At 42.7% G+C, this 23,132-nt stretch overlaps 1 protein-coding gene across 1 annotated transcript in view; it reads left to right on the top strand.

Annotated features, from left to right (window-relative positions):
• LOC108787948 (transmembrane protein 211-like) overlaps positions 1-23,132 on the top strand; it is a 142,403-nt gene that overhangs the window by 49,649 nt on the left and 69,622 nt on the right. Inside the window, exon 2 of the mRNA XM_018557646.1 lies at positions 13,341-13,479. Within this exon, the coding sequence (XP_018413148.1) occupies positions 13,341-13,479 (139 nt within the window). The remainder of the gene's footprint in view (positions 1-13,340; positions 13,480-23,132) is intronic.

Genomic DNA, 23,132 nt, shown 5'->3' with positions numbered 1-23,132 from the left:
AAGGCACTTCTCCTGGCAGCACTTTGTATAGTAGCTTAGATCATGACATCTATGTTCAATCTTGCAACACATGTTCACATGTTATATTGGAGTTTTGCTTTAATGTGCATCTGCTACACATTTCATTTTGCTTGCCTGTGCAGCACATTGCAGTACTGTAGAACTGAAAAGTCAGCAGAAGTATCCTCAAACATTTCTGTGACCTTTTTAGTGTTGATGGAAATTCTGGTGTTCCTTCTTTTGTAAAATGACAAGCTTGTGCTGAAAAGAGTGATGAATTATTGCTTTATTTACACGTGAATTGTGTTCAAGTTGATTTCACTTTTATACAAAAAAGAAAACAGGTGCATCCTTATGTTGTTTGTGTACTAGAACTATGGTTCCCTTGTGCCCGAGAAGTAATAATGCATTGTGTCATTATGGAGGATTGGTGATGGAATGGAGGCTACAGCCAGGAAATGCAGCGACAAAGCAAGGAAGACGCACAGAGCTAAATCAGACACAGGAAAAGATTTCCCTGCCCCTTCCCACGCCTGCTGTAGACCGGAATAGAGAGAAATATTGTACACACAAGGAATTTACATCTATGAACTGGCTACCTCCAATTCCTAAAATACTGTGTGGAAACGAAACATGCAGATATTTTACACCGATTTATAAGATTTTTTTTATGATGCCATCTAGCATGCTGAAAATCAACATGTCCTTTCTCTCCTGGTGTTCTCAGTTGCCAGGCAGGCACCCTGACCCATTCTATTGCAGTATTCATGCTCAACATGCTGGGTGTTGGCACTGAATGTCAGACCCTATAACATAAGAAGTCCCAGGAATCAACAGGGAACCTATCAGATGCTTTCAGCATCAACTGGATGTGTCCATTAGAGTGGTGGGGCCAAACATGGCTCTGACAAGTGTTGGGTTACTCTGGAGAATTGCTTCACTGTCACAATGGTATTGGTTGATATTGATTGAATTGATCATAGTTTCTCCAGCTCAGCTTTAATACCTTAGTATGTGTTACACCTATATTTATGGTGAAAATTATGCCATTCCAAAACAACATTTTCCTCTCTGCCATAGTTTTCTCAGCACTGTTACTATTCTGCACAGCCATCTTGAATTCGGGAGCTGGCTGTCACTTCCTGATTTTCAAAGTTGGTCCCCTGGTGACACGCTTCTGCATGTTGTCTACCTTTCTGCCTTAGATCTCTCTGCCATATGGATCTTTACTGCTTGGCTTTGTCAGGCCCTTCTCTGCCTTTTGCTTCCTGATCATAGTACCCTGCTATAATATAAGTTGAATTTTGTGCCGGCATAGATGACATAGCAGCCGTCATCCATGGAGGCATGAAATCTTGCACGAGTTCAGCACTTGTGGCCTTGCAGACATCTGGGCTGATGATGTTCCAGAAGGCTGTGGGAGGAGAAGGGCTATGTCCTTCTTGTCTAGGTGAGAGTAAGGAAGTAGATCTTGCTCGGGGGAAAAAAGTAAAATTCATAAGTGATTATGTTAAGAGGGAGGGGGGGGGGAATGAAAAAAGGCAAGGTTGAAAGGTTGGTGAGAAGTTAAAATGTACATTGATTTATGAAAGTCTGTAAAACAGACCAAAAACATGGACATTTGAGCAGTAAAGAGGATCAAAGGGATTGAATAGAGGACGAGTGAGAGTTTAATAAATTAAATTTATTCATGTAATTATGGGACTATATTGTGGTATTCTCAGTAAATAGCTTAGTTACACCACATCAGCACACAAGTGTCTCTGGTGGCACAAAAAGAACACATCACAGGGCAATGAGAAATAAGGAAAAGAAGTTTAAATAGGGATTTCAGCTTTGCACACAAATAAGGGAAAGGGTCGGGTGGATTGGCTGTTCTGGCACAAATACGACTAAATCAAGTTTAATGATGAACATATAAATAAGATACAAATTTGAATACAAGAACCAAGTAGACGTTAGTATTTGTTTGTAACTTTCTGCGTAGTAATGATACTTTTGTCACCATGTATGATTGTGGCATGATATGAGCGTGTTTCATTAGTGGATGCCTTCACAGGGGGAGAGATTCCAAGGCTAATTGTTCTGACCATAATGGAGATAAAACAATTAACTCATATTGAGTGGGACAGCAATGTAGGTGGTGATTCTTGTGCTAAAATATTTATCTTAATGAATATTTAATGGACTGGACCTTAGAGCGTTTATGGAGCAGGTGCCGCAGGAACTCCTTTCAACAATAAGCAGAGAAAGTAGATTTAAGATCTGCCTGTACATTACTGCTAATGAGCATAATCCACTTTAGTGTCTAATGCCTGTGAAAGATATATCTGGCCTTGATAAATCATTACCTTATAACAGCCTTTCTCAACCAGGGCTCTTCTAGAGGTTGCTTGGGGTTCCTTGAACAATGAGCAGTTTCTGCCTCTCAGTCATGTGAAAAAAAGTACACCACGTTATAATTGTTGAGGTTTTCAAAATATTTGAACAGCCAAACATTAGCTGTTGATTGGAATAGTGTGTATAGATTCAGGTTATATACTTGAACAAATGACACATAAAATGTATCTTCATTTTCATGATCTAAATGAACAAAAATGCAGATTTGACTCATGGAAAATGGAAACACACCCCTACGTTTACCACCACTTCAAAGCCATGAAAGTAGATTTGAACAGTAGTGTTCCAGATTAGGTGCCAATGATTAGAAGCTCCTTGGTGAGCATGCAGATGGCACCTGCCTTATTTAAACCTCAGATATTTAGTGTCTGGTGTTCTCTGGTGAGCTCTCCAAGGCTCTCAGAAAGAATGTTGTGGATGCCTATAAGTTTGGCAAGGGATTTTAAAAGATCGCCAAATGATTTGAAATCAAGCAATCGTTAAGTGGTGTCGATTTCAAACAACTGCTCAATTGTCCAGAACTGGGTGGCTCAGAAAATTTAATCCAATAGCTGATCGTTTAGGCTGGGTTCACACCTAGGCGTATTGAATATGCGTGTTTGTCGCTTGTTTCGTGCCGTGTGTTTTTACCGCGATTCTCGCATTTCCGAGGGCTACCTGGCTGTATCCCAATGGATACGTGCGGCAAATATGCCCCAAAGAAGCTCCTGTACTTCTTTTGGCGTAGGGCGTTTTGCAGCGCGTTCCTACACGCTGTAAAACGCCCAGGTGGGAACCATGCCCATAGGCAATCATTGGTTTTCACATGTTGAGCGTTTTACAGAGCGTAGGAACGCGCTGTAAAACGCCCAGGTGTGAACCAGGCCTTAAAGGGGTTCTAAACCCTCCTGTTTTTTTGCCTATATCTACTGCTATCAAGCAGTAGATATAGGGAAACCGTTTAAAAAAAAACAAAAACGCTAAAACAGCGGTTTAAACATATGGGGGGGGGGGGGGGGGCATTTTTTTGTTTTTACTTTTATGTCACTTTAATGCTAAAAAAAAGTCTCCAAGAAACCCAAAATGTAATCAGGGGTTGTTCAGGTAACTCTTACACCAATTGAGGTAAGATGCTTGCATCAAAAAGAGATTGCGAGATTGCACCAAATCAAACTTCAAGGGAAGTGAAGAAGAAGAAAAAGCCTTTGCTGTCCAAAACATACCTTTGACCAAGACTACAGTTTGCCAGTGAACATATAGGCAAAGTACAGGCCTTCTGAAACAATGTGCTGAAGACTGATTAATCAAAGATACAGTAGAGTTGTTTGGTCACAAAACAGACGTCTGCCACAAACCACAGTATCTCCGGGGAAGAACCTCATATCAACTGCTTTTCTGTTTCAGGGCCGCAGCTAGCAATCATCCAGTCAAATATAAATTCGGCATTAAATCAGAGTGTGCTTGATACTTAAAATAATTCAACATGGAGTTTTCATAAGTTGTTAAACAAATAGAAAAGACAGAAGAAACACCCATGTACACCCCATGTACTGCTTTCCTCTTGCATAGTTTGTTTCCCATGATGCTTTGCCTCATGCAAGAAATTTCAATCATTTAAGTGGAAAGGAGGGGGCTGAACATGATGTCAAATAAGGTGCTGGAACTATTGGAATATCAAATACGAAATTATACACAGATTTGACCAAAAATGTCTTTATGCGTTCTCTTAGACTTTTAATACCCCGAGCTTTGCTCTTCTAAATAATTATTTTATTCTATGGCTTGTCTACCTGCATCCCTATCAGGAATCTGTAATGTTTAAGTAAGAAATGCAGCAGACATTTGTCACAGTCACAAGATTATTCCATTGGTATAGATAGCACGAAAATGACTTCAAAGACCACAATCCCTCCCTTGGCCACAAATGACACCGGAACAAGGAGAATGGCGGCCTTTTTCCCCCAGGGTCACCTAGTAGTAAGAAGAACGAGGTGCATTCCTGAAGAGAGAGACATTTTTTGCATATCTGCCTGAAGGTCAGCTTTAAAACTATCCCCCTATTACTGTAATTTTACTAGCATTCTTTAATGAGAGATTGAAAACTCTTTTTGGTATATAAACCCTCCCACACAATGCTTGATGCATCAGGGATTTTTTGACCTTCTTGTTCCATTTAATAATCCAGTATTTAAAAAAATCTCCCCTTTCATTAGGAATATACTGTATATATAATTGTTCTAATATGTGACAGAAATCAAGTTTTTCAACTTAAATAATGAATGATATCACAAGCTGTTCATCTTTGTTATCAGCCATTTACAGCCCACTGCAGATGGGCTGTGCTGTCATGAGGTTTTTAAACATTTCCTCAGGAGTACAGTTTTCTCTGACGAATGTCCAGCTTCTGCGAGCTTTAGAAACTTTTTCAATTTTTATCTGTGACTGCTATTAGTTGCTCTTTTGAATACTTGCAATACATTTATTACATTTAGGGATCCCTTTAGCCTTCATTGTGTATACATCTACAACTCCTATCCCTTGCGTCCAGCTTACACTGCAGTAATTTAGCTTTTCACCATAAATTTCAGATTTATAGTCTACTCTTGGCACGGACCTGAATGCGCGGTACATCAGTGCTGCAACGCTGGTTAAAGACCTCTGGATGCCCTTGTGTTTTTTTTATTATGTATTTCTATTACATAAACAGAAGGAAAACTTAAAAGTGATTTTTATATGTTCATAAATAACATTTTAATTATTCAATTTGTATGAATATTTTGGGGCTTGTTTAAAAAATTATAAAAGGCATAGCAGAAAATTATTTTTGTAAACTATGTTTATTTTCTTTTTTGCTCTCTTATGCGTATAAAAGCTTTTGAAGTATCCAAAGGGCTTAGTGGCAAATGGTAATATTTAGTTTGCTATTATAAGGTAACTGTAGGCACAGGTAATGTCAACGTCAGCCAGCCTACCATGCCAACAAGTGCAATCTGAACCTTTGCATTGGCCACGCCTGATATATCTACATTCTGCATATGAGTAAATGAACTAGACACATAACATGACTTTACAATGTTCATTATTTTACTGTCTTAACTTTAAGTGACACTAAACTCAGGAGTTAAATCATAAAAATGCATTTAAGCACCTTAACTATTAACAAAAATGTTTCTTATTTGTGTATCACTCGGCTGTAGATACTCAAATCATCTCTGAATTGGTGCTGACACTGTCCTTCCTTCTGGAGGGTGGCTACTTTTGTTCTCCATGGTCCCTGTGTGTATTGTAAAGTAGTCACCGATCCAAGCTCACTCCCGTGGTGGACTACAGTCTCACATTTAGTTAGCTAATTTATATTGAGATTGTAGTCTATCACAGGAGTGATCTTGGATCGGTGGCCACTGTACAACACACACAAGGATCATGGGGAACAAAAGTAGCCACCCTCCAGAAGGAAGGACAGTGTCAGCACCAATTCAGAGATGATTTGAGGATCTACAGCTGAGAGATGTACAAATACTCTTTAAGGTACTTGGATGCATTTTTAAGATTTAACTCCTGAGTTTAGTGTCACTTTAAAGCTAAAGGCCAACTTGGCCAAAGAATAACAAATACATTGCCCTGCGGTAATTACTACAGCTATTGTCACATTATTTCCACTGCTGTCCCCCGCAGACCTGCTCACCAGTCCAGTGGCTGTCCTCTTCTGAGTTGAATAACACCCAGTGTCGTGCAACCCACTTCTCTTGTACCCAGGGCTTCAAGGGCTCACCCCTTTCTTGAGCGCACACAAATATGTGGTTCCACTCTTTACAGCATTTACGATCTGCCTACCATCTGAGGAAGAAGAGTATGAAGAGGGCCTGTGAAGTGATAGCAACAAAGACACCTGGAAAAAAGTTATGTATACACATACCCCCCACTTTCCCAAAAAGGGATGGTGAGCCTGAGTCCAGAGCTGTGCTTTAATATCAGGTGTCACAAAAAGATAAATACTGATAACTGAGAACTCATCACAACCACACAACCATTTAAATGTAACCTTTTTTATTTAACTTAAAATGAAGGGGGATTTCCTAATGGTTGCTAAGGTTTACTGGGCTTTACTTAGTGATCTTTTTATGAAACTACAGCTACAATTCTGCAGTGATTTAAAGTAAACCTGTCAGAAATGTTACAACTGAGCACACCATAGAAAATGCATAAGCAGAAGAGATTACATTATGTGAATACGTTCAGTGAATCCAGAGATATAGTCAGCCTAAGTTATCTGTAGATCTTCTCTAAAAGTCCAGCTCGGCCCTGCCTAGCCCATCTCCTGAGCCTTCCTATTAGTCAAGTGAGGTCAACTTTCCCACTAGGTTTCTTCACCATTTTTCTCCCACCCCCTTAATAGGTCTAGTCTCCTTGACCTCTAAATTGCTAAACTTACTACTCACAACGTGGCCTGTGGCATTGTTTACATCCCTTCACCGGCTTCTTGATCTGACATCCGCCCCTTCACAGTACGGCACCATAGATGTCCCTGGGGCTGGTAGATAGATTGGCTCCTATCCATAGAAACCGATCGGGTTGAGCTGTGCAGGAGTGGACTTCATATTAATAAGCTGTTGGAGTCATGTAAACACTGCTATCAGCCTCAGAGCGAAATCTAAGTAAGTATAGTGATTTGGGGGAGGGTGGTTTAGACCTACTTAGGGTGGTAGGGTCAAAAGGGTGAGGAAACTTTGAGGAAACATTTATTTACCCTTTAAAGGTGACATGATTGTAGTTAAGCAAGTCTGTTTTATATAAATGACTGCCGATCTCCTCTTCTGTGTTGTACACAAACTCTCTATGAATGATGTGGAAATAAATAAGGCATAGTGATAAAATATGAAGTACAGTTTATGTAATTGCTTTCAAGATTAGACATTTGGGAATTGGTAACGATCAATAGCACTGCCTCTGCAGGCATATAAAGGTGTAGGCATAAAGCTGTGGTTTGCACTGGCTCAGCAGACTGGAGGAGGTAAGAATCAGATGTAAAAGAGATTTCCAAAATGAAAAATGGAGCAAAATATGACCATGGACATAGAGAGAAAAAGGGGAAAGAGATCGATAGCAGATATAAATACTTATTTTGTATTCCGAGCATAAAGGGCTGATTTATTACCTAATCAGTGATAAGAAGGGTACAGAGGTTTGCATTAGGTCAGTTTCCATGGTTACCTTGGGGACAGAGTATTGGGTCATAAAAAAACAGAAAGAACCTGGAAGAGTTAGATTTTTAACCAGCCCTGAAATCCCTGTACAAATCAGTTTTTCCCAGGCAGGTGGTAATTATTTTCCATGTCTGCAATTCTCTGTAAACCATCTGTGCACAGTCATGGGGCATTCGCCTGGAGATAAAGCATGCCCCACATTGCAGTTTTTTTGGGGGCATTCATTGTAAATTGATGTTTATTATGCCACAAAAATGAAACAGAATAGAACAGATGAAATTGTGGTATTTGCCGTACAGAGTTGGATTTAGGTATAGTTCAGATTTACCGCGCACTCCAGGCAAATAATTCAGAGACGGGACAATTTCCAAAATCAAATTAAATGTGTCTACGGTACTCATGCAACATAAGGCAGTGTTTGAGCTAATGGGCTACCCTTATAAATTCATCAGGGCATTTATCAGAACTTTTATTTAGAAATCACTCTACTTTGAGGATAACCTTTACTGGCTGGACTCCCTTTGGTCATCAACCACATTTCATGATAATTATAGATGGCCATACTGTTTCAAATGTATTTCTTCTGTGAAATGTACCAGAATATATAGCATGATGACTTACCTAAACAATACATTTACATTTGTTTTGTCTAGTAGACCATTTTACTATGAAATCGCTAGAAACTTTTGTTGATTTGACAGATTTGCAACAACATCTAACCGTGTGTGTCCAGCATGTTCTGAGCCATAACTGCTGTGTGAAGCATTATACTGTCCAGTTTAGAACTATGGTTAGATGATAAAATCCTTCAGTACAAAAGAAACCCAGCAGCACTCCTTAAGTGTATAGGGCATGGTGGATGCGCTGGCAGTGTACTGGCATCTTCTAATGGAAGACCACCAAAAAAGCGGCAACGTTTTAGTTAAAAAATAGGTGAGCCTCTATTGCAGAGTCTCTCTAAGCACCACGTGATCGATTTAAAACATTTATATAACTGTTGTTTAGTATGTGCGTTCTGGGTGCCAATGAAGCTTTCCTATGTCTTCAAGAAACGCTTTGTGAGAAAGGCCTTTTGGAGAGTGGCCCGGCTTTGTAATCCAACTTCTCTGTCCTGTTGTCTTACTCATATGTCCCTCTTTTTGGTTTTTAACTACTAAAAGTGTTTTACTAAACCTTTCATCCAACCTGTATATTATTGTATGTGTTATGTCAAAAGCCAGTATAAAGAAAATGTGGTGAATAATGCAATTACCGGTTTAAAGCTGTTGTCTGAGCAGGAAAAAATACGTTCTTGTTGGGGCACGTCTTCATACCTCCACCGATTTCTATTGGTTATTAATCATCTTGTGAAATGCAGCCCGCCAACTGTGCTTGGGCTTTAACCAATCATTATTTGCATTACTCATGCCCCATGTTTCTTCTACTTAGAGGTGTCCCTCATTTTCAATACAGGAAGTTGCCATAAAATCAACATAAGGCTTCAGTACATACTGTATGCTTTCAATATATACAGTAAAGGCATAAGGCATCTCTTAAAAAATATGTATACACCAAAGCTACCATCAATACATGTACAGATGTTAGCAGGTACTTTAAACATACTAACATGCTTTGGGGTACATAATGAATATTGATGCCAAATTGAAACATTGTATAATAAAGTTCCCGGTAGTGTTCCTCTTCATAGATTCTCAAGTAGTCTTTCCTTGGAAGTGCTAAACACTTAACAACACACAAGCACAATATGTCCGCTCTGTGACTGGGCATGCTCAGTATAAATCAGGTATCAACGCCTGAACTGAAATTTTAGTAGACCAAGACATAAAATAGGGCATTAGCCAAAAAAAATTAATAAAGCAATTTTTTTTTTTTCCATTTCTCAATAAAATATTCAAGTTGAATTCTGCTTGGCCACAAGGGAATTTACAGCATCCTTATGTAAATAACGCTGTTTTTATGTTCAGCGCTCCCCCAGGGTATGCTGAAGATTCGGTATATATTGGTTTTGTCAGATTTACATATTAACTAAGCGCTGACCTTCCCATACACCCTTAGAAAACAATAAATTAAAAAAAGATAAAATCAATTAACTCTGAAGCAGTGCTTTACTAATTTCATGACTCTTCATATTAAAGTCGTATTTCAGCCCAAGAACTCCTTTATGGTTCCTGTACAATGCCTCACACTATACCTATGGAAATTCCAAATTTCCATGTGGAGTGTCATGCACATGTCATGATCAATATAGTGTTCAAAAATGTGTGCATACCCTCCCCTCATGCTCCCTGAAATTCAAAATCCATAGTGCAGAGTTGCCCTACACAGCAGTATAAGGTACGAATATTACACCTGTACCAGCAGAGGGAAAGGAGCATTTGCCGAAAGATAAGTATAGCGGGGGCGGGGGGAGAGGGGTCCAGATTGGAGGGGGTAATTCAATTTTCCCAAATTCACTTGGGAATGTGAATTTACCCTTCAAGTCAGGGCTGAACAAATCCCAGGAGCCAGGTAGCGAATGCTCCCTAAAAATAACAGCTGGAACCTAACATTTGAAGATTTTTCTAGTTGTTGTCAATAGAGCTGGTTCCTAAAAAGCCCTGCTGGCTCCTCAATCAGACAGACTGGCTCCTGAATTAAATATTAATTTGTCAAAAGCTGAATTAACCTGAAATTTGCCTTCAGTGGCTGACTTTACAACATTGTTCTTTACATAAGTTCTTGGGAGCATGAGTATATAGTATATTTAAAAAAACAACTTTTGTTTTAGCTTTGGATAGCTAGAATGGGAAGGGATAACACCCAATGCCAAGTTTTCACCACTCTATTATCCAACTATTCCAGAAACAACTGCATAAGAAGAGTCTTTCACTTTAGGGGGAGTTCTTCTCATATCCTGTTGCATGTACAAAAGGTGACAAGAAATCTCACTAATGGAACACAGACAGGCAAAAAAATTCTAATAATAACTTGATGGGTTTTTACCCTTCAGTACTCTACCCAAAATGTACAAAATGGGTTTTGGCTATACAGTATATACAATTTAAACAAGTCAAATACTTTGTTTATATTGCTTTCCAACAAATGTATATTATTATTTTTAATAGCTTTATTATTTGTGCATTGTATTATAATTAATATATATTATTATTCTTGAATCATTGATGTGTTACTGTAGAAACTCCTGATCCTTTCAGTGCAATAATCTCAGTCGATATTACCTGCCAGTGAACAGTGTGGGTCAAGTTGTTTAGACATTTCCAAGGCTTCCTGCTGGCTCAGTTGTATAAGAAAACCAATTTGGTATCATCCTGATATCATCACATTTGCTGTTCTCTGGATTTTAGTTCAAATGGGAAGGAAGAGCCAGCTGTTATTCTCATGGGAGCAGAGATGATTCTCTGTAATTTGTTTTTTCACTGTGCATTGTGTTTCTGTTCCACCATTGCCACATGCAGACTAAGCATGTGGTTTAAAGCATCATTAAATGGAAAATAGATCCAGAATAAGAAAACATGTTTAGCATTCACAAATATTTATTTAACAGTTCTCGAATACACATAAAACTGCACATGACATATAAAAGTGGTCTTTACCACCTACAGCGGTGCAAGTTTGTAAACCTCTACCATATTTTAATGCCCACTCTCACACTCTCACCAATCTTCATATTAGTTCAACTAGGCTGATTATTTTTAACTCTTCATTTAGAAATACTAGCAAAAGTGACAAAGATTATACAAACAGTGGCTAAGAAGTGTTTTAATGGGCAGTATGTACTGGAGAGGAGTGCAGAGGTATGAGAGAGGCAGTATGTGCAGAAGAGGAGTGCAGAGGGTATGAGAGGGGCAGTATGTGCAGGAGAGAAATGTGTAGGCTGTTAAAGGGGGCAGTGTGTGCAAGAGAGAAGTACAGAGGGTATGAGAAGGGCAGTATATGCAGGAAAGGAGTGCAGAGGGTATGAGAGGGGCAGTATGTGCAGGAGATGAGTGCAGGTGGTATGAGAGGGGACGTATGTGCAGCAGAGGAGTGTGTAGGCTATGAGAGGTCAGTATGTTTGGAAGAGAAGTGTGGAAGTTATGAGAGGGACGGTATGTGCAGGAGAGGTGTGAGGAAGGTATGAGGGGGCAGTATGTGCAGGAGAGAAGCAGGTCGGGTTTAATTGTGGATAGAATGTGCAGGAGAGAAGCACATTAGAGCCCCGTCCTTCACATTAGGAACCCTCTTTACATCAGATCAGAAACCTCCCGTTCACATCAGAGTCTCTTCTTTCACATCAGGAACCCCCTTCACAACAGAAGCCTCCTCTTCACATATGAGTCCCTCCCTTTCACATCAGAGCCTCCCCCCCTTCATATAAGAAGCCCCCTTTCATGTCATAGTTCCCCCTTTCACATCTTGAGCTCCCATCACATAAGAGCCCCTCCTTCAGATCAGAGGTGCTCTTTCACATCAGGACCCCCTTCACATTGGAGTTCCACATTCACACCAGAGCCCGCCTACCTATTCTTTTTAGAGTCCTCCCTTCACATCAGAGTCCCCCCTTTCTCATCAGAGCCCTCCCTTTACATCAGGAGCCTCCATCGCATTAGAGGCCCCCCTTCACATCTGAGGTACCCCTTCACATCAGAGCCCCCCTTAACACCAAGAGCCCCCTTCACATCAGAGTTCCTCCCTCTTTTGAATCAATTCCCCCCATTCTATCAGGGTGTTCCCTTCATATCAGAGTTGGACCTTATAGGTTGATATGTGGATATTTCTAAGTTTGCTCAGAAATGTTAGATATTGTGTATTTTTATCATACCATGGTATGGGTTGTTTTCCATTTTCTTAAGCATTTGATCATGTGATTTTGGGCAAAGGGGAGGATTAGACATTCTTAACTCTAACCCTGCCATTCCCTAAAGAGCATGTGATCAGATGTGCAGGCATTTCAATAACCTATCACCATGGGATACAAGAGCAGAAGGTTTTACAGTGTAGGTGTTTTATGGCTTTGGTTATCTGTTATGATGGTTTCTTATATGACAATCGGTCTGTTTTAATTTCCAAAGCAATGTTAAATTCATTGCAGTTGTCCAAGTTTGTTGAACAGAGAAAATAGTGCATACAAAATTATCCTACACAGTTTGGTGCAGCCTGCCATGTCCTAACCATTTAACCTAAACTGTGTCGAGAATGTAACATTCCCTTTTGCAAACCAAAGTGTTAAAAATGGTTAAGGGAACTCTCTATGAACAGATGGAAGTTGGATGAAACGTGAATATTGTTTCCTACCGAGAGACACAGATGGGGAATTACCAGACCTTGTGTTATTGCCATTTAAAGGGTACTCCCATTAAGGAGAAATCATTTGCACGGTGGGCGGCTGAATATAAGTACTGTTTGCATATTTCACTCACCTCTATATAGCCTAGAAGATGCTCTTACCACATGTTGCTAACTGCAAATCAAAGGTTTGGGCACACCATGGTAAATGTACTTTAGACACAACATCCCCTTACCTTTTCTGGTTCGGTTTGGCTCGGTATCCTCTCGGGAGCAGGTTGGCAAGCATGGTGAGACTTACAGTTCTTTGACAGCTGTAGAGCTGCATGTTGCCCATAAATGGTTTAGGCTATACATTGCAATACATATTGTAGGTACAACACTGTGATGATAGTCTACCTTTAAAGTATAACTTGACATATGCTCCCTGTTGTGTTTAAGCCTTTGTGTATAATTAACTGACGAAGCCATTTTTTTTCTCTGTAATTCCAGACAAGTGCCGTGCTGTGTTCTGGAGGGTGTGCTCTCCTGGTTATGAGCTGTCTGCTAGCCATCGTGACCTTGTTTCTTCCCAGCGGCTTGTGTGAAAGACGGCTGTGTACGCTCGCAGGATACATGCAGACAGCGGCAGGTAATCTTCTACTTGAGGTTTAAAATAAAATAATTTCTTCAGTTTGAGTAACTCTTTACTGGCATAAAGCAGAGCAGGCAGCTTCTTGCGCTCTGAAGGTTGTGGAAGTACAAGGAATACCAGGCCCTGCTTGTTCTGAGGTGCCATGCCTGGAAACAATTGTGCATATATTTGTGTTTAAAGGAGAACTATGAGGTTAAGGCTTTTCCCCATAGTTCTCCTTAGGGTAACGGGAGGACACAAACTAGCGTCCTCCGGTCACCCTAGGCTCAGTATACTGCGAGCTGTAGCTCGCGGTATACTGAGACGCCGCAGTATACCTAGGGTTGCCATCTGTCCCGGATTCAGCTGGACAGTCCGTGTTTTGAGTCCTGCAAGTGATGTTTCCGGGTGAAACACAGACACAGCACATACAGGACTCAAAACCCGGACTGTCCAGGTGAATCCGGGACCGGTGGCAACCCTAAGTATACCGCGAGCTACTGCTCGCGATATACTAAGACACCGCAGCTGAAGCGGATCCCGACAATCTGGAGCTGCGTGACTGACAGCTATCTAGAGGCAGAGCCAGCTGTACCCGCCCCCTCCCCGTCCGTTCCGCCAGTCAGCACTGGCGGATCGGAGCGGGGAGGGGGGAATCCAGCCCCTCCCCTGTCACGGCAGAGAGCCGTGACAGGATCGAGAGGTGATCGAACGCCGGTATGTGTTCGCTCACCTCCCGATCTACTGAGCTGACCTGTGACAGTTTCATTGTCACAGGTTGGCTAGAACTATGAGGTGAGTGAAAAGCACTCACCTCATAGTTCTCCTTTAAGTGTTTGGCAGTGATGCCCAACACATAACCCTCCTGACTTAGTTCTGCTATCCTCTTGGCCTGCATTGCAGTTTGGAGGGCAATCAAGGCTTCGAGAAAAACTATTGATAGCCCCACAAAACATTTTAACACACAAAAACGAGTCTCATTCATTTTTAGCACACACAAAATTCTTCCTTATGGCTTAAAGTGAATATGTTCTTTGTCTTTGGAGGGAACAGCATGCTCCCCATGTGAAATATTTTCAACATCTATAAAGTTCAAAATACATCTTGCACAAAAAATAAACAAATTAAAATTGACTGAACTATACATACTAGCATACTAGACAACACAGCTAACGGACAAAGTGCAGTACAAATTGCATCATACAGTTAACAGATATTGTGAACTTCCTGTAGAACAATTATCCAACGAGCTACCATGCTCAATGTTTAGATAAGCAGTATACAGGTGACAGGTGGAGGTAAAAGGATGGACAATGTTTCGATGCTGACCGTGAGGAAAGAGTCCTGGCTTAGATTTTGGCTCCAGTTTGGATTGTATTTAAGCTTGTATTGTATGGATGCAACCCCACAGGTGGGATTCGGCTAGATAAAAGGGACCTGCTGCCTGAAACGTTGTCCATCCTTTCCCCTTCGCCTGTCATCTGGTGTCCTACTTATCCAAACCTTGTTAATGGTAACTCTTTTTGTAACAATGTTTCTACAGGACATTCACAATATCTTCTAACTCTATGATGTGATCTGTTCTGCACTTTGTTAGCTAGTCTATGTATGGCTCAGAAATTGTGATTTTGTGTGTTTTTTCTGCAAGATGTCTGTTGAACATGTATTGATTTTGAAAATCTATTGGGAACAGGACATGGGAGCATAACACTGGAACAGTGGCGGTCAGTGCGGACTCCAGGAGGTCAGTGCGGGCTCCAGGAGGTCAGTGCGGGCTCTGAGGCTGTCAGTGCGGGCTCCAGGCGGTCAGTGCGGGCTCCAGGGGGGGTCAGAGAGACTGGCGACTGCAGCCACGGCTCTTTGCTTAGGCACATCAGAGGGCCCTCTGATATGCCTGAATAGAGGGTCGCGGCTGCAGGGCCGCGATCCAGGTCAGCTCGGTCCGGCCGCAACTCTGTGACCCGGTCAGCTTGGCCCGGTTAGGCCTATTTGCAGGGCGCGGGAGCTCTACCTGCCCCATGTTAATCCAGCCCTGCCTACATGTCCAACTGGATAGAAGTTGGATGGCATATTGGTCTGTGGATCTCACTGGATACAAGTGGGACGTAACTGTAACTGGATAGAAGTTGGATGTCTACCAGTGTAAAAATATATCACAGTCTCATAAATAGTATACATTCTGCTGCATCTTACCCTACGAAGTGCCACAAATCTACACTGAACAGAGTGATCATTGAGGGAGGTAAAACTCAGAGAACATTCCTACCATCAGAATAATTTTGTCATGATAAAAGTTATAGTTTTCATCAGGACTGTATATACAGATCACGGGGCCCCAGAGCAAAAATGTGATGGGGGCCCCCCTGATGACCTCTCTCATAGCTGTGAGTAACAATGCCAAGATTCCAAAGACTCATCTTGTGCTACTGAAGCTGTCTCTGCACTGTAGACTTTAAAGGGGATTAGAGTTGCCGTCAACTGCAACCACTTCAACCCCTAAAGATACAGTACTGTATTGTCTTCACATGTTATATGTTTAATTTGCCTCAACAACCTTTTGGAGCCCCCTTCCAACCACAGGTCCCATTGCAGCTGCCTGGGCTGCTACGGCTATTGTTATGCCACTAGTTTTCATGAAAATTATATTGATGTTTTTTGTGACATCTTTTCTTAGGCATCATGCAGGGTTAGCATCTACTTCCTGGACTCAGATACTGGTTCAGGGATGACAGTGTGTAAATCCTGGTGCCTGTGCATTTCTTGGCTGTGTTCACAAATCAGCCCCTGCTGCTGCCTGTTACAGTGTTGCAGTCTGATTATGAATGATCATGTACGGATGTAAAGCTTCTCCTGAAAGAGTTACCTGTAACATTGAGTTACGTATGAGGGTGGCAAGTAGAGGGACATTAGTTCACCTGAATGCTTCACACATTCTCAGATCTGTAGGGAATAACAAATGATAGAATAGGTTATCTGTTTGCTGAATTCAGAGCAGGGTGTCTACTGTATATCATTATTTTTCTAACCATATTATAAAGTATATTTTTGCTTAAAAGTCAAAACTTCATGCGCACCCTGTAGAGTCTGCATGAATACATTTGAAGCACAAAGAAAAATAGGGTATTCAGGTTTATGCTGCAAGATTGTTACCCTTACAGATCACAAATAATGCAACATTCTTGTGTTCAGCTTCCTTCCTTTCTTTCTGCCTTCCTTCCTTTTACTCTCCTTGTGCTTTTTAGCTCCGAGCACTGTTTATCTATCACATGTCTATCACTCATTTACAATTGAATCCGCTTCAGAACAAGTATAAGAAAATATAATGAAGAGCTCTGCACAAATGATACAAATATGCTCTAAAAGTAGAAGAATCTCTTTCATGGAAATGTTAAGTTGTTATGGATGTAAGATTTGCTTGATTACAGTACAGAGTGTGCATCCTGTTACTTTTTTCCTGTAAGGATTGTTTGGTTTTAGGTGTGGATTAGTAGCCAGGCATATGGACTGTAACTATGCTATAGTTCATCATGGAGTTTCAAGTTGAATTTGGGATGTGGAAAAATGATTGATGATAGTCCTTGTTGCAGTGGGACTTATTTAGTCCTTTGCAGCAGGGGAAAAATCTTATACCATTGTTTCCCTTAGGCTGGGTTCACACCTGGGCGTTTTTTCCAGCGCTGATCGAAGTCCCATAAATCCCATAATTTCCTATGGCCATGGTTCCCACCTGGGCGTATTTCAGCCCGTGGAAACGCTCTGAAAAACGCCCTACGACCAAACAAGTACAGGAGCTTCTTTGGCGCGTATTTCAGCGCATATCCATTGTTATTCCCGAATGTGGCTCGGGGTAAACAAAGCGGTAACCCCGAGCCACACTCGGGAATACATCGTAGGCCTTACCTTGTTCGAGATCCCCGCTGTGTCCTCCTGCCGCTGCCGTCTTCCGTCCCTTGCGAGCGTCCGCGTCGCAGGGGGGCGGAACTGGCGGGATGTTTGAAAGTTATAAAAAAAAAACCCCGAAAAAAAGATAGAGAAAATAAAGGGAAAACAAAAAAAATCATACCGCCAGGGAGGTATAAAAACGAGCGTCGAAAGCGCGTTTCACTGAACGAAAAAACGTACTAAAAAACGCGGGTGGAAACCCAGCCTTACAGCTCTTAGCATAAGCTGTTGGCAGGAGCCAAACCAAGATAAAACTATCAAAACTATAGTTATTCCCCCTTATTACAGAGTAGTATGCCTTTCACCTTTATCACTATCTGTACAGTTCACAATTAACCCGTGTCCCCTTACTATGCACTGATAAGTCCCAACACACCCACTTGACTTCATTGTTAAACAAACTAGGCAATTTAGGCATGTTGGCACATATTCCTTTAACATCATTTTCAGGGGTGAAGTAGCGCATTGGGAAGTAGGAGGTAACAGCAGCAGATTTTAGGGTTTCTGTTGTACAGTATTGTATTATTTGCTTAGAATGGGTTACAGGTACAAAGTGTATTGGCACAGTTAGATAAATGTTTGTATTTGAATATAGTTCTCAACTGTCCATCAGTTGGAGGGACTGACCCTCTTTGGGAACCAAATACGTCTGTCCCTTTATCCTCCTCAGTTGTCTCACTTTTTTCCTGATATAAAAAAATCTTTCATGCATTGGGTTGTCCAAAGGAGGTATTCAACAGTCCAACTGAGTATAATCATTCTGTACAAAAATTTGCTTACAGGACCATTGGACTGGAGTAGAATGGAGTAGAATAAGTGTTTGGTAAGGATTTACAAAAAATTAAACACAGACGTGTTTACAATTCTTATTTGAGCATATCCTGCAGGAGAGGGGGGAGTAGGGGTTAGATTAAATGTTGGGTTAGATGATATTATGGGATAAATGAAGCTACAAAGCATACCATTTAAACTAATGTCTTGAAAGGAAAATGATCCATATGCTGAAAGTCTAAGGGGTCTATTCACTAAGCTGCCGAAGGATCTCACCATAGCTTCGGCTGATCCTTCGGCACCAGGACCCCTTCGGTTCAGTAGAACCGAAGTCTGCTGTATGGGCTATTCACTATAGCCCGTACAGCTCCCGAAGTCGGCCGAGCGGCTCAGTCGAGTGAAGGTATATGCTTTGGCTCGACTGAGCCGAGGTGAAAGCCGGAGCTGGCTGAACAGCCGGCCAACAGCCTTCTTCTGACTGCTGGGCGGTGCCAGACGTCATCTCACGGCTGGCTCCGGCCACTTGCACAGACAGATCATCGTTCCTGGTTCCCAGGGACACTGATCTCCAGACAGCCCAACTCTCCCGGGCGCTCCGGGAGTCTCCCGCTATTAGATAGCGGCTCCCGGCCACCCGGTAGAGAAACACTTTCTCCCAGAAAGGTTTACTCTGCTCGATCGAGCAGAGTAAACCTTTCCCTGCTCTGTTTTTTTTTTCTTCTGACATCGGAGCCATTGGCTGCCATCAGAATAATAAAAAAAAAATAACCATTGGAATGCATTCCCTGGTTACCAGCTAACCAGGGACACTGATCTCCAGACAGCCCAACCCTCCCGGGCGCTCCGGGAGTCTCCCGCTATTAGATGGCGCCTCCCGGCCACCCGGTAGAGAAACACTTTCTCCCAGAAAGGTTTACTCTGCTCGATCGAGCAGAGTAAACCTTTCCCTGCTCTGTTTTTTTTTTCTTCTGACATCGGAGCCATTGGCTGCCATCAGAATAATAAAAAAAAAATAACCATTGGAATGCATAGCTAGATTCCTATTGGCTATTTCAATTTGCAATAGCCAATAGCAAACTAGCTATTGCACCCGCCCACTGCTGCTGTCAATCAGCAGAGGGGACCTGCAGTTCTCCATCAGGTCCCCTCTGCTGATTGACAGCAGCAGAGGGCGGGTGCAATAGCTAGTTTGTTATTGCCTATTGCAAATTGAAATAGCCAATGGTAATCTAGCTATGCATTCCTATGGTGATTTTTTTATTTTTTTATTCTGACGGCAGTAGAACCGCCCGGCCAATAGAAAACAGTTGGGCAGAGCTAGCTGTCATTGCTAGCTCTGCCCAATCGTTTTCTATTTTATTTTTTACTACTTTTTAACTGTTTTTCTATTCTGCTCAGTACCACAGAGGTACCGAGCAGAACAGCCGAGCCGAATGCCGATGCACGGGCGCTGAAATATCCAGACATCCTTCCTTACATTGCCGAACTTCCAATTGCCCCCTTACCACCGCCCACCACTGTGTCTTCCCACCTTCTTCTCACCAGCCACAGGCGTTTCCTGGATAATAAGCTCTGAACACCCTGCCAAAACTGCAGCAGTCTGTAGTCTTGCTGACTTTGGCAGACATCCCCTTCATTGTAGATGAGTGAGCAAAAAAAAAAAAGATGTTGGATTATGAGAGAATTCAGCCCTTCAGCTTTTTTTCTCTAACCAAGGAACAACACAGCTCATTAGAAATAACAGGCTGAAGGACTCGAATATCGACAAGGGAAAAATTTACTGGGCCGTTTTGATCAGGCTAATGGGTCAGACTCCACCGGACTCTCCCAGAATGCCACACACTCTGGAAAAGTGGTGACCTTAAAAGCTCTAACACTAAGTAGCTCTGCAAATTACCACTTCAATTTGGTTAATGAGAAAGAATATTATGGATGAATTAAGGTCAGAGAGTGAATGAGGCGGAGTGGGAGACGCGGCAGTCACTGGGTGATGTTCAAATACTCCTTTCCAGAATTCCTGTTCAGTAAAAGCCCAGCTAGATTAGCAACATGTGTGTAAATATTCTGCGTTTCCAGCGAGATATCTGAGCGGCGTTTACTGTAGCTGAAAACCTAGGAAGCAGGCAGTGTTACTACGCAGCCTTATCTGTTAAAGGTTTGTGCTAGCCCTGGAGGAAAGGCTGCTCCCATTGATGTCAGCAGAGCATGGAGCCTGCCACATTGCTTTTGGTGGAACGCCTTGACATGCTGACAGCAGCAATGGTAAAATGACCAGTCTGCAAAGAAAAGAAAATATCACGCTGAAAGGAAACTGTTAGGAGGAAATGTCACAGGCAGCCCAATGAAATATATTAGAAAATGCTGACTTGCGAGATAGTGCTTTCAAATGTATACTTTAGGTTGAAAATACAGCTGACCTGGAAATGAAAGTGTACCTAAACCCAAGAGCAAAAATGTAACATATGACAGCTGAGCAGTCCCTAGATCTGGTGGTTGCATTCTTTTTTTGGGGGGGCTTTTTCTCCCTTTATTTCTCCCTGGTGATTCCGTGAGTAACAAACTTTGTGACAACGTTCACTCTAATGTGTCCATGTATGGTTAGCATTGTCACCTGAGGCTGCTTGCTCCTAATGTGGACTACATACACCTTCCTCATCTTCATACCATAAGGGGGCGGTGCTCTTTAGTTCACTGGACAGGATGGATAAAGGTGCCCATACACCTTACAATTATCTGCAGATTTTCTGTGGTCAGATGGAAAAAGTGCAACAGATTGGCCCAGGTGGAGATTACTCCATCCACACAGTTAAAGGAGAACTATGAGGTGAGTGCTTTTCACTCATCCTCATAGTTCTAGCCGACCTGTGACAATGAAACTGTCACAGGTCGGCTCAATAGATTGGCGAAGTGAGCGAACACATAGCGGCGTTCGCTCACTTCTCGATCTATCCATGCAGTGAGCCGTGACAGGGGAGGGACTGGATTCCCCCCTCCCCACTGCGATCCTCCAGCGCTGACTGACAGAACGGACGGGGGAGGGGTGGGTACAGCTGGCTCTGCCTCTAGATAGGCAGAGCCAGCTGTCACTCACGCAGCTGGGCGGATCCAGACATAATTGTCGGAATCCGTTTCAGCTGCGGCGTCTCAGTATACCGTGAGCTGTAGCTCGCGGTATACTGAGCTTAGGGTGACGGGAGGACGCTAGTTTGTGTCCTCCCGTTACCCTTAGGACAACTATGGGGAAAAGCCCTGACCCCATAGTTCTCCTTTAAGTGTAGATGGAGGAATCTGTTGCACCTTTTCCATCTGACCACAGAAAATCTGCAGATAATTGTAAGGTGTATGGCCAGCTTAACACAGCTTGTGACTTCGGTGTTGCAGAGATGCAGTACATAGGAAGTTACAAGCTCATTGGATGTCTGGCAGGATTAACAGCTATTTTTTTTCACCCTAAGGCCCCATTCACACACGAGTCGGCCTGCCGTACAGCTCTGTGCTGCGTGCGGGGCCGTACCAAGCAGCTGCCGGGAAGGACAGGTGCTGCGTGTGATTAGTACGCAGCCCCCGTCCTTCTCTATGAGACTATTCGGCCTTACCCCCCCTACGCTCACCTCAATTGCAGGTCCGTAAGGGTGCTGGTTTTCTGGCCGGGACGCATACAGGATCCATTCCGGCGGCGTATGAATACGCTGACCCGCACCCCTACGGACCTACAATTGAGGTGAGCCCCATAGAGAAGGACGGGGGCTGCGTACTAATCACACGTAGCACCTGTCCTTCCCGGCAGCTGCTTGGTACGGCCCCGCATGCAGCACGGAGCTGTACGGGCAGGCCGATTCGTGTGTGAATGGGGCCTAACAGTCCGCAAGGGAGCATATACAGTTAGAGAAGTTCATTATTAGGGGGTTACATACACTTTAACCCTTTCGCTGCTATGCCACTTTTCTTTTTTTTTTGCACACATGGTGTGTGTGTCCTCCCGTTACCCTTAGGATAAAATAACGGGATAAAATAAAAAAAATGACTGCAATGCTGAACGGGCTGTGTGCGCGTGCACACCTCGGCCCGTTCGGCAGTTGTCGAACAAGCACGCCACTAACCCACCGAGAATCGTACGATTCTCGGCGGGTTTTCCAGCCTGCTTGTTCGACGGAAGTCATGCGATCGTACAGTAAAAACGGTCTCACGTCTTCCATACACTTTGCGATTATCGTACGATCGCGGGATTTCCGTGATTATCGTACGATAATCGTACAGAGTATGGTCACCTTTACACTACCCTCTTCACACATGCTGCTGTTAGGGTTGCCACCTATCCAGGATTCACCCGGACAGTACGGGTTTTGAATGCTGTGTCTGGGTTTCATGTCAGGAAGACGGGGGCAACCAAAATGAAGATAGGAGCTACTGGCCCCCCACTGTTCGCGGCTCCACACGTGCCGCACCTCCTCTCCGCCTCTCCCAGTTCTGAGCTCTCTCCCGCCGCTGCCTGCTAAGGCGCCCGCCAAGATCATCACTTCGTTGCAGGGAGACTGCAGTGTGGGGGAACAGAAGCTGCAGACAGTCCCAAGATCTGGGAAGAAAGTACAGTTGCTTGAAGAGTGTGCATGTAAGACTACCCAGATAGCAAGGATAACTTGCCACAAACTTTTGATAGGGTTAAATTGTAATTCTTGTTAACTTGCCGCACACATTCCTGGCAACTCGTAGACTTGCAGCACTTGCAGCACAAGTTCTAGTTGACACTTTTTGAATTTGTAGCAAATTTGCTTGGCAAGTCTACAGCAAGAGTCCTGCAGGTCTTAGCAAGAGCTCTGCAAGCTCGCTGGTCTGGAGACTTGCAATGCAGACTTGCTGTAATTGTGCAACAAAATTGTGGAGCTTGGCAAGTCTGCAATAGTTTAGCAAGTCATTTTCAAACTTGCAGCACAATTTCTTGCTATCTGGGTACCTGCACC

This window comes from Nanorana parkeri, unplaced genomic scaffold (genome assembly GCF_000935625.1).
Source record: "Nanorana parkeri isolate BGI_ZX_2015 unplaced genomic scaffold, ASM93562v1 scaffold293, whole genome shotgun sequence".
NCBI lineage: Eukaryota > Metazoa > Chordata > Amphibia > Anura > Dicroglossidae > Nanorana > Nanorana parkeri.
Note: the sequence above shows the minus strand (reverse complement) of the source record. Positions and strands in the feature narration are given on the sequence as shown.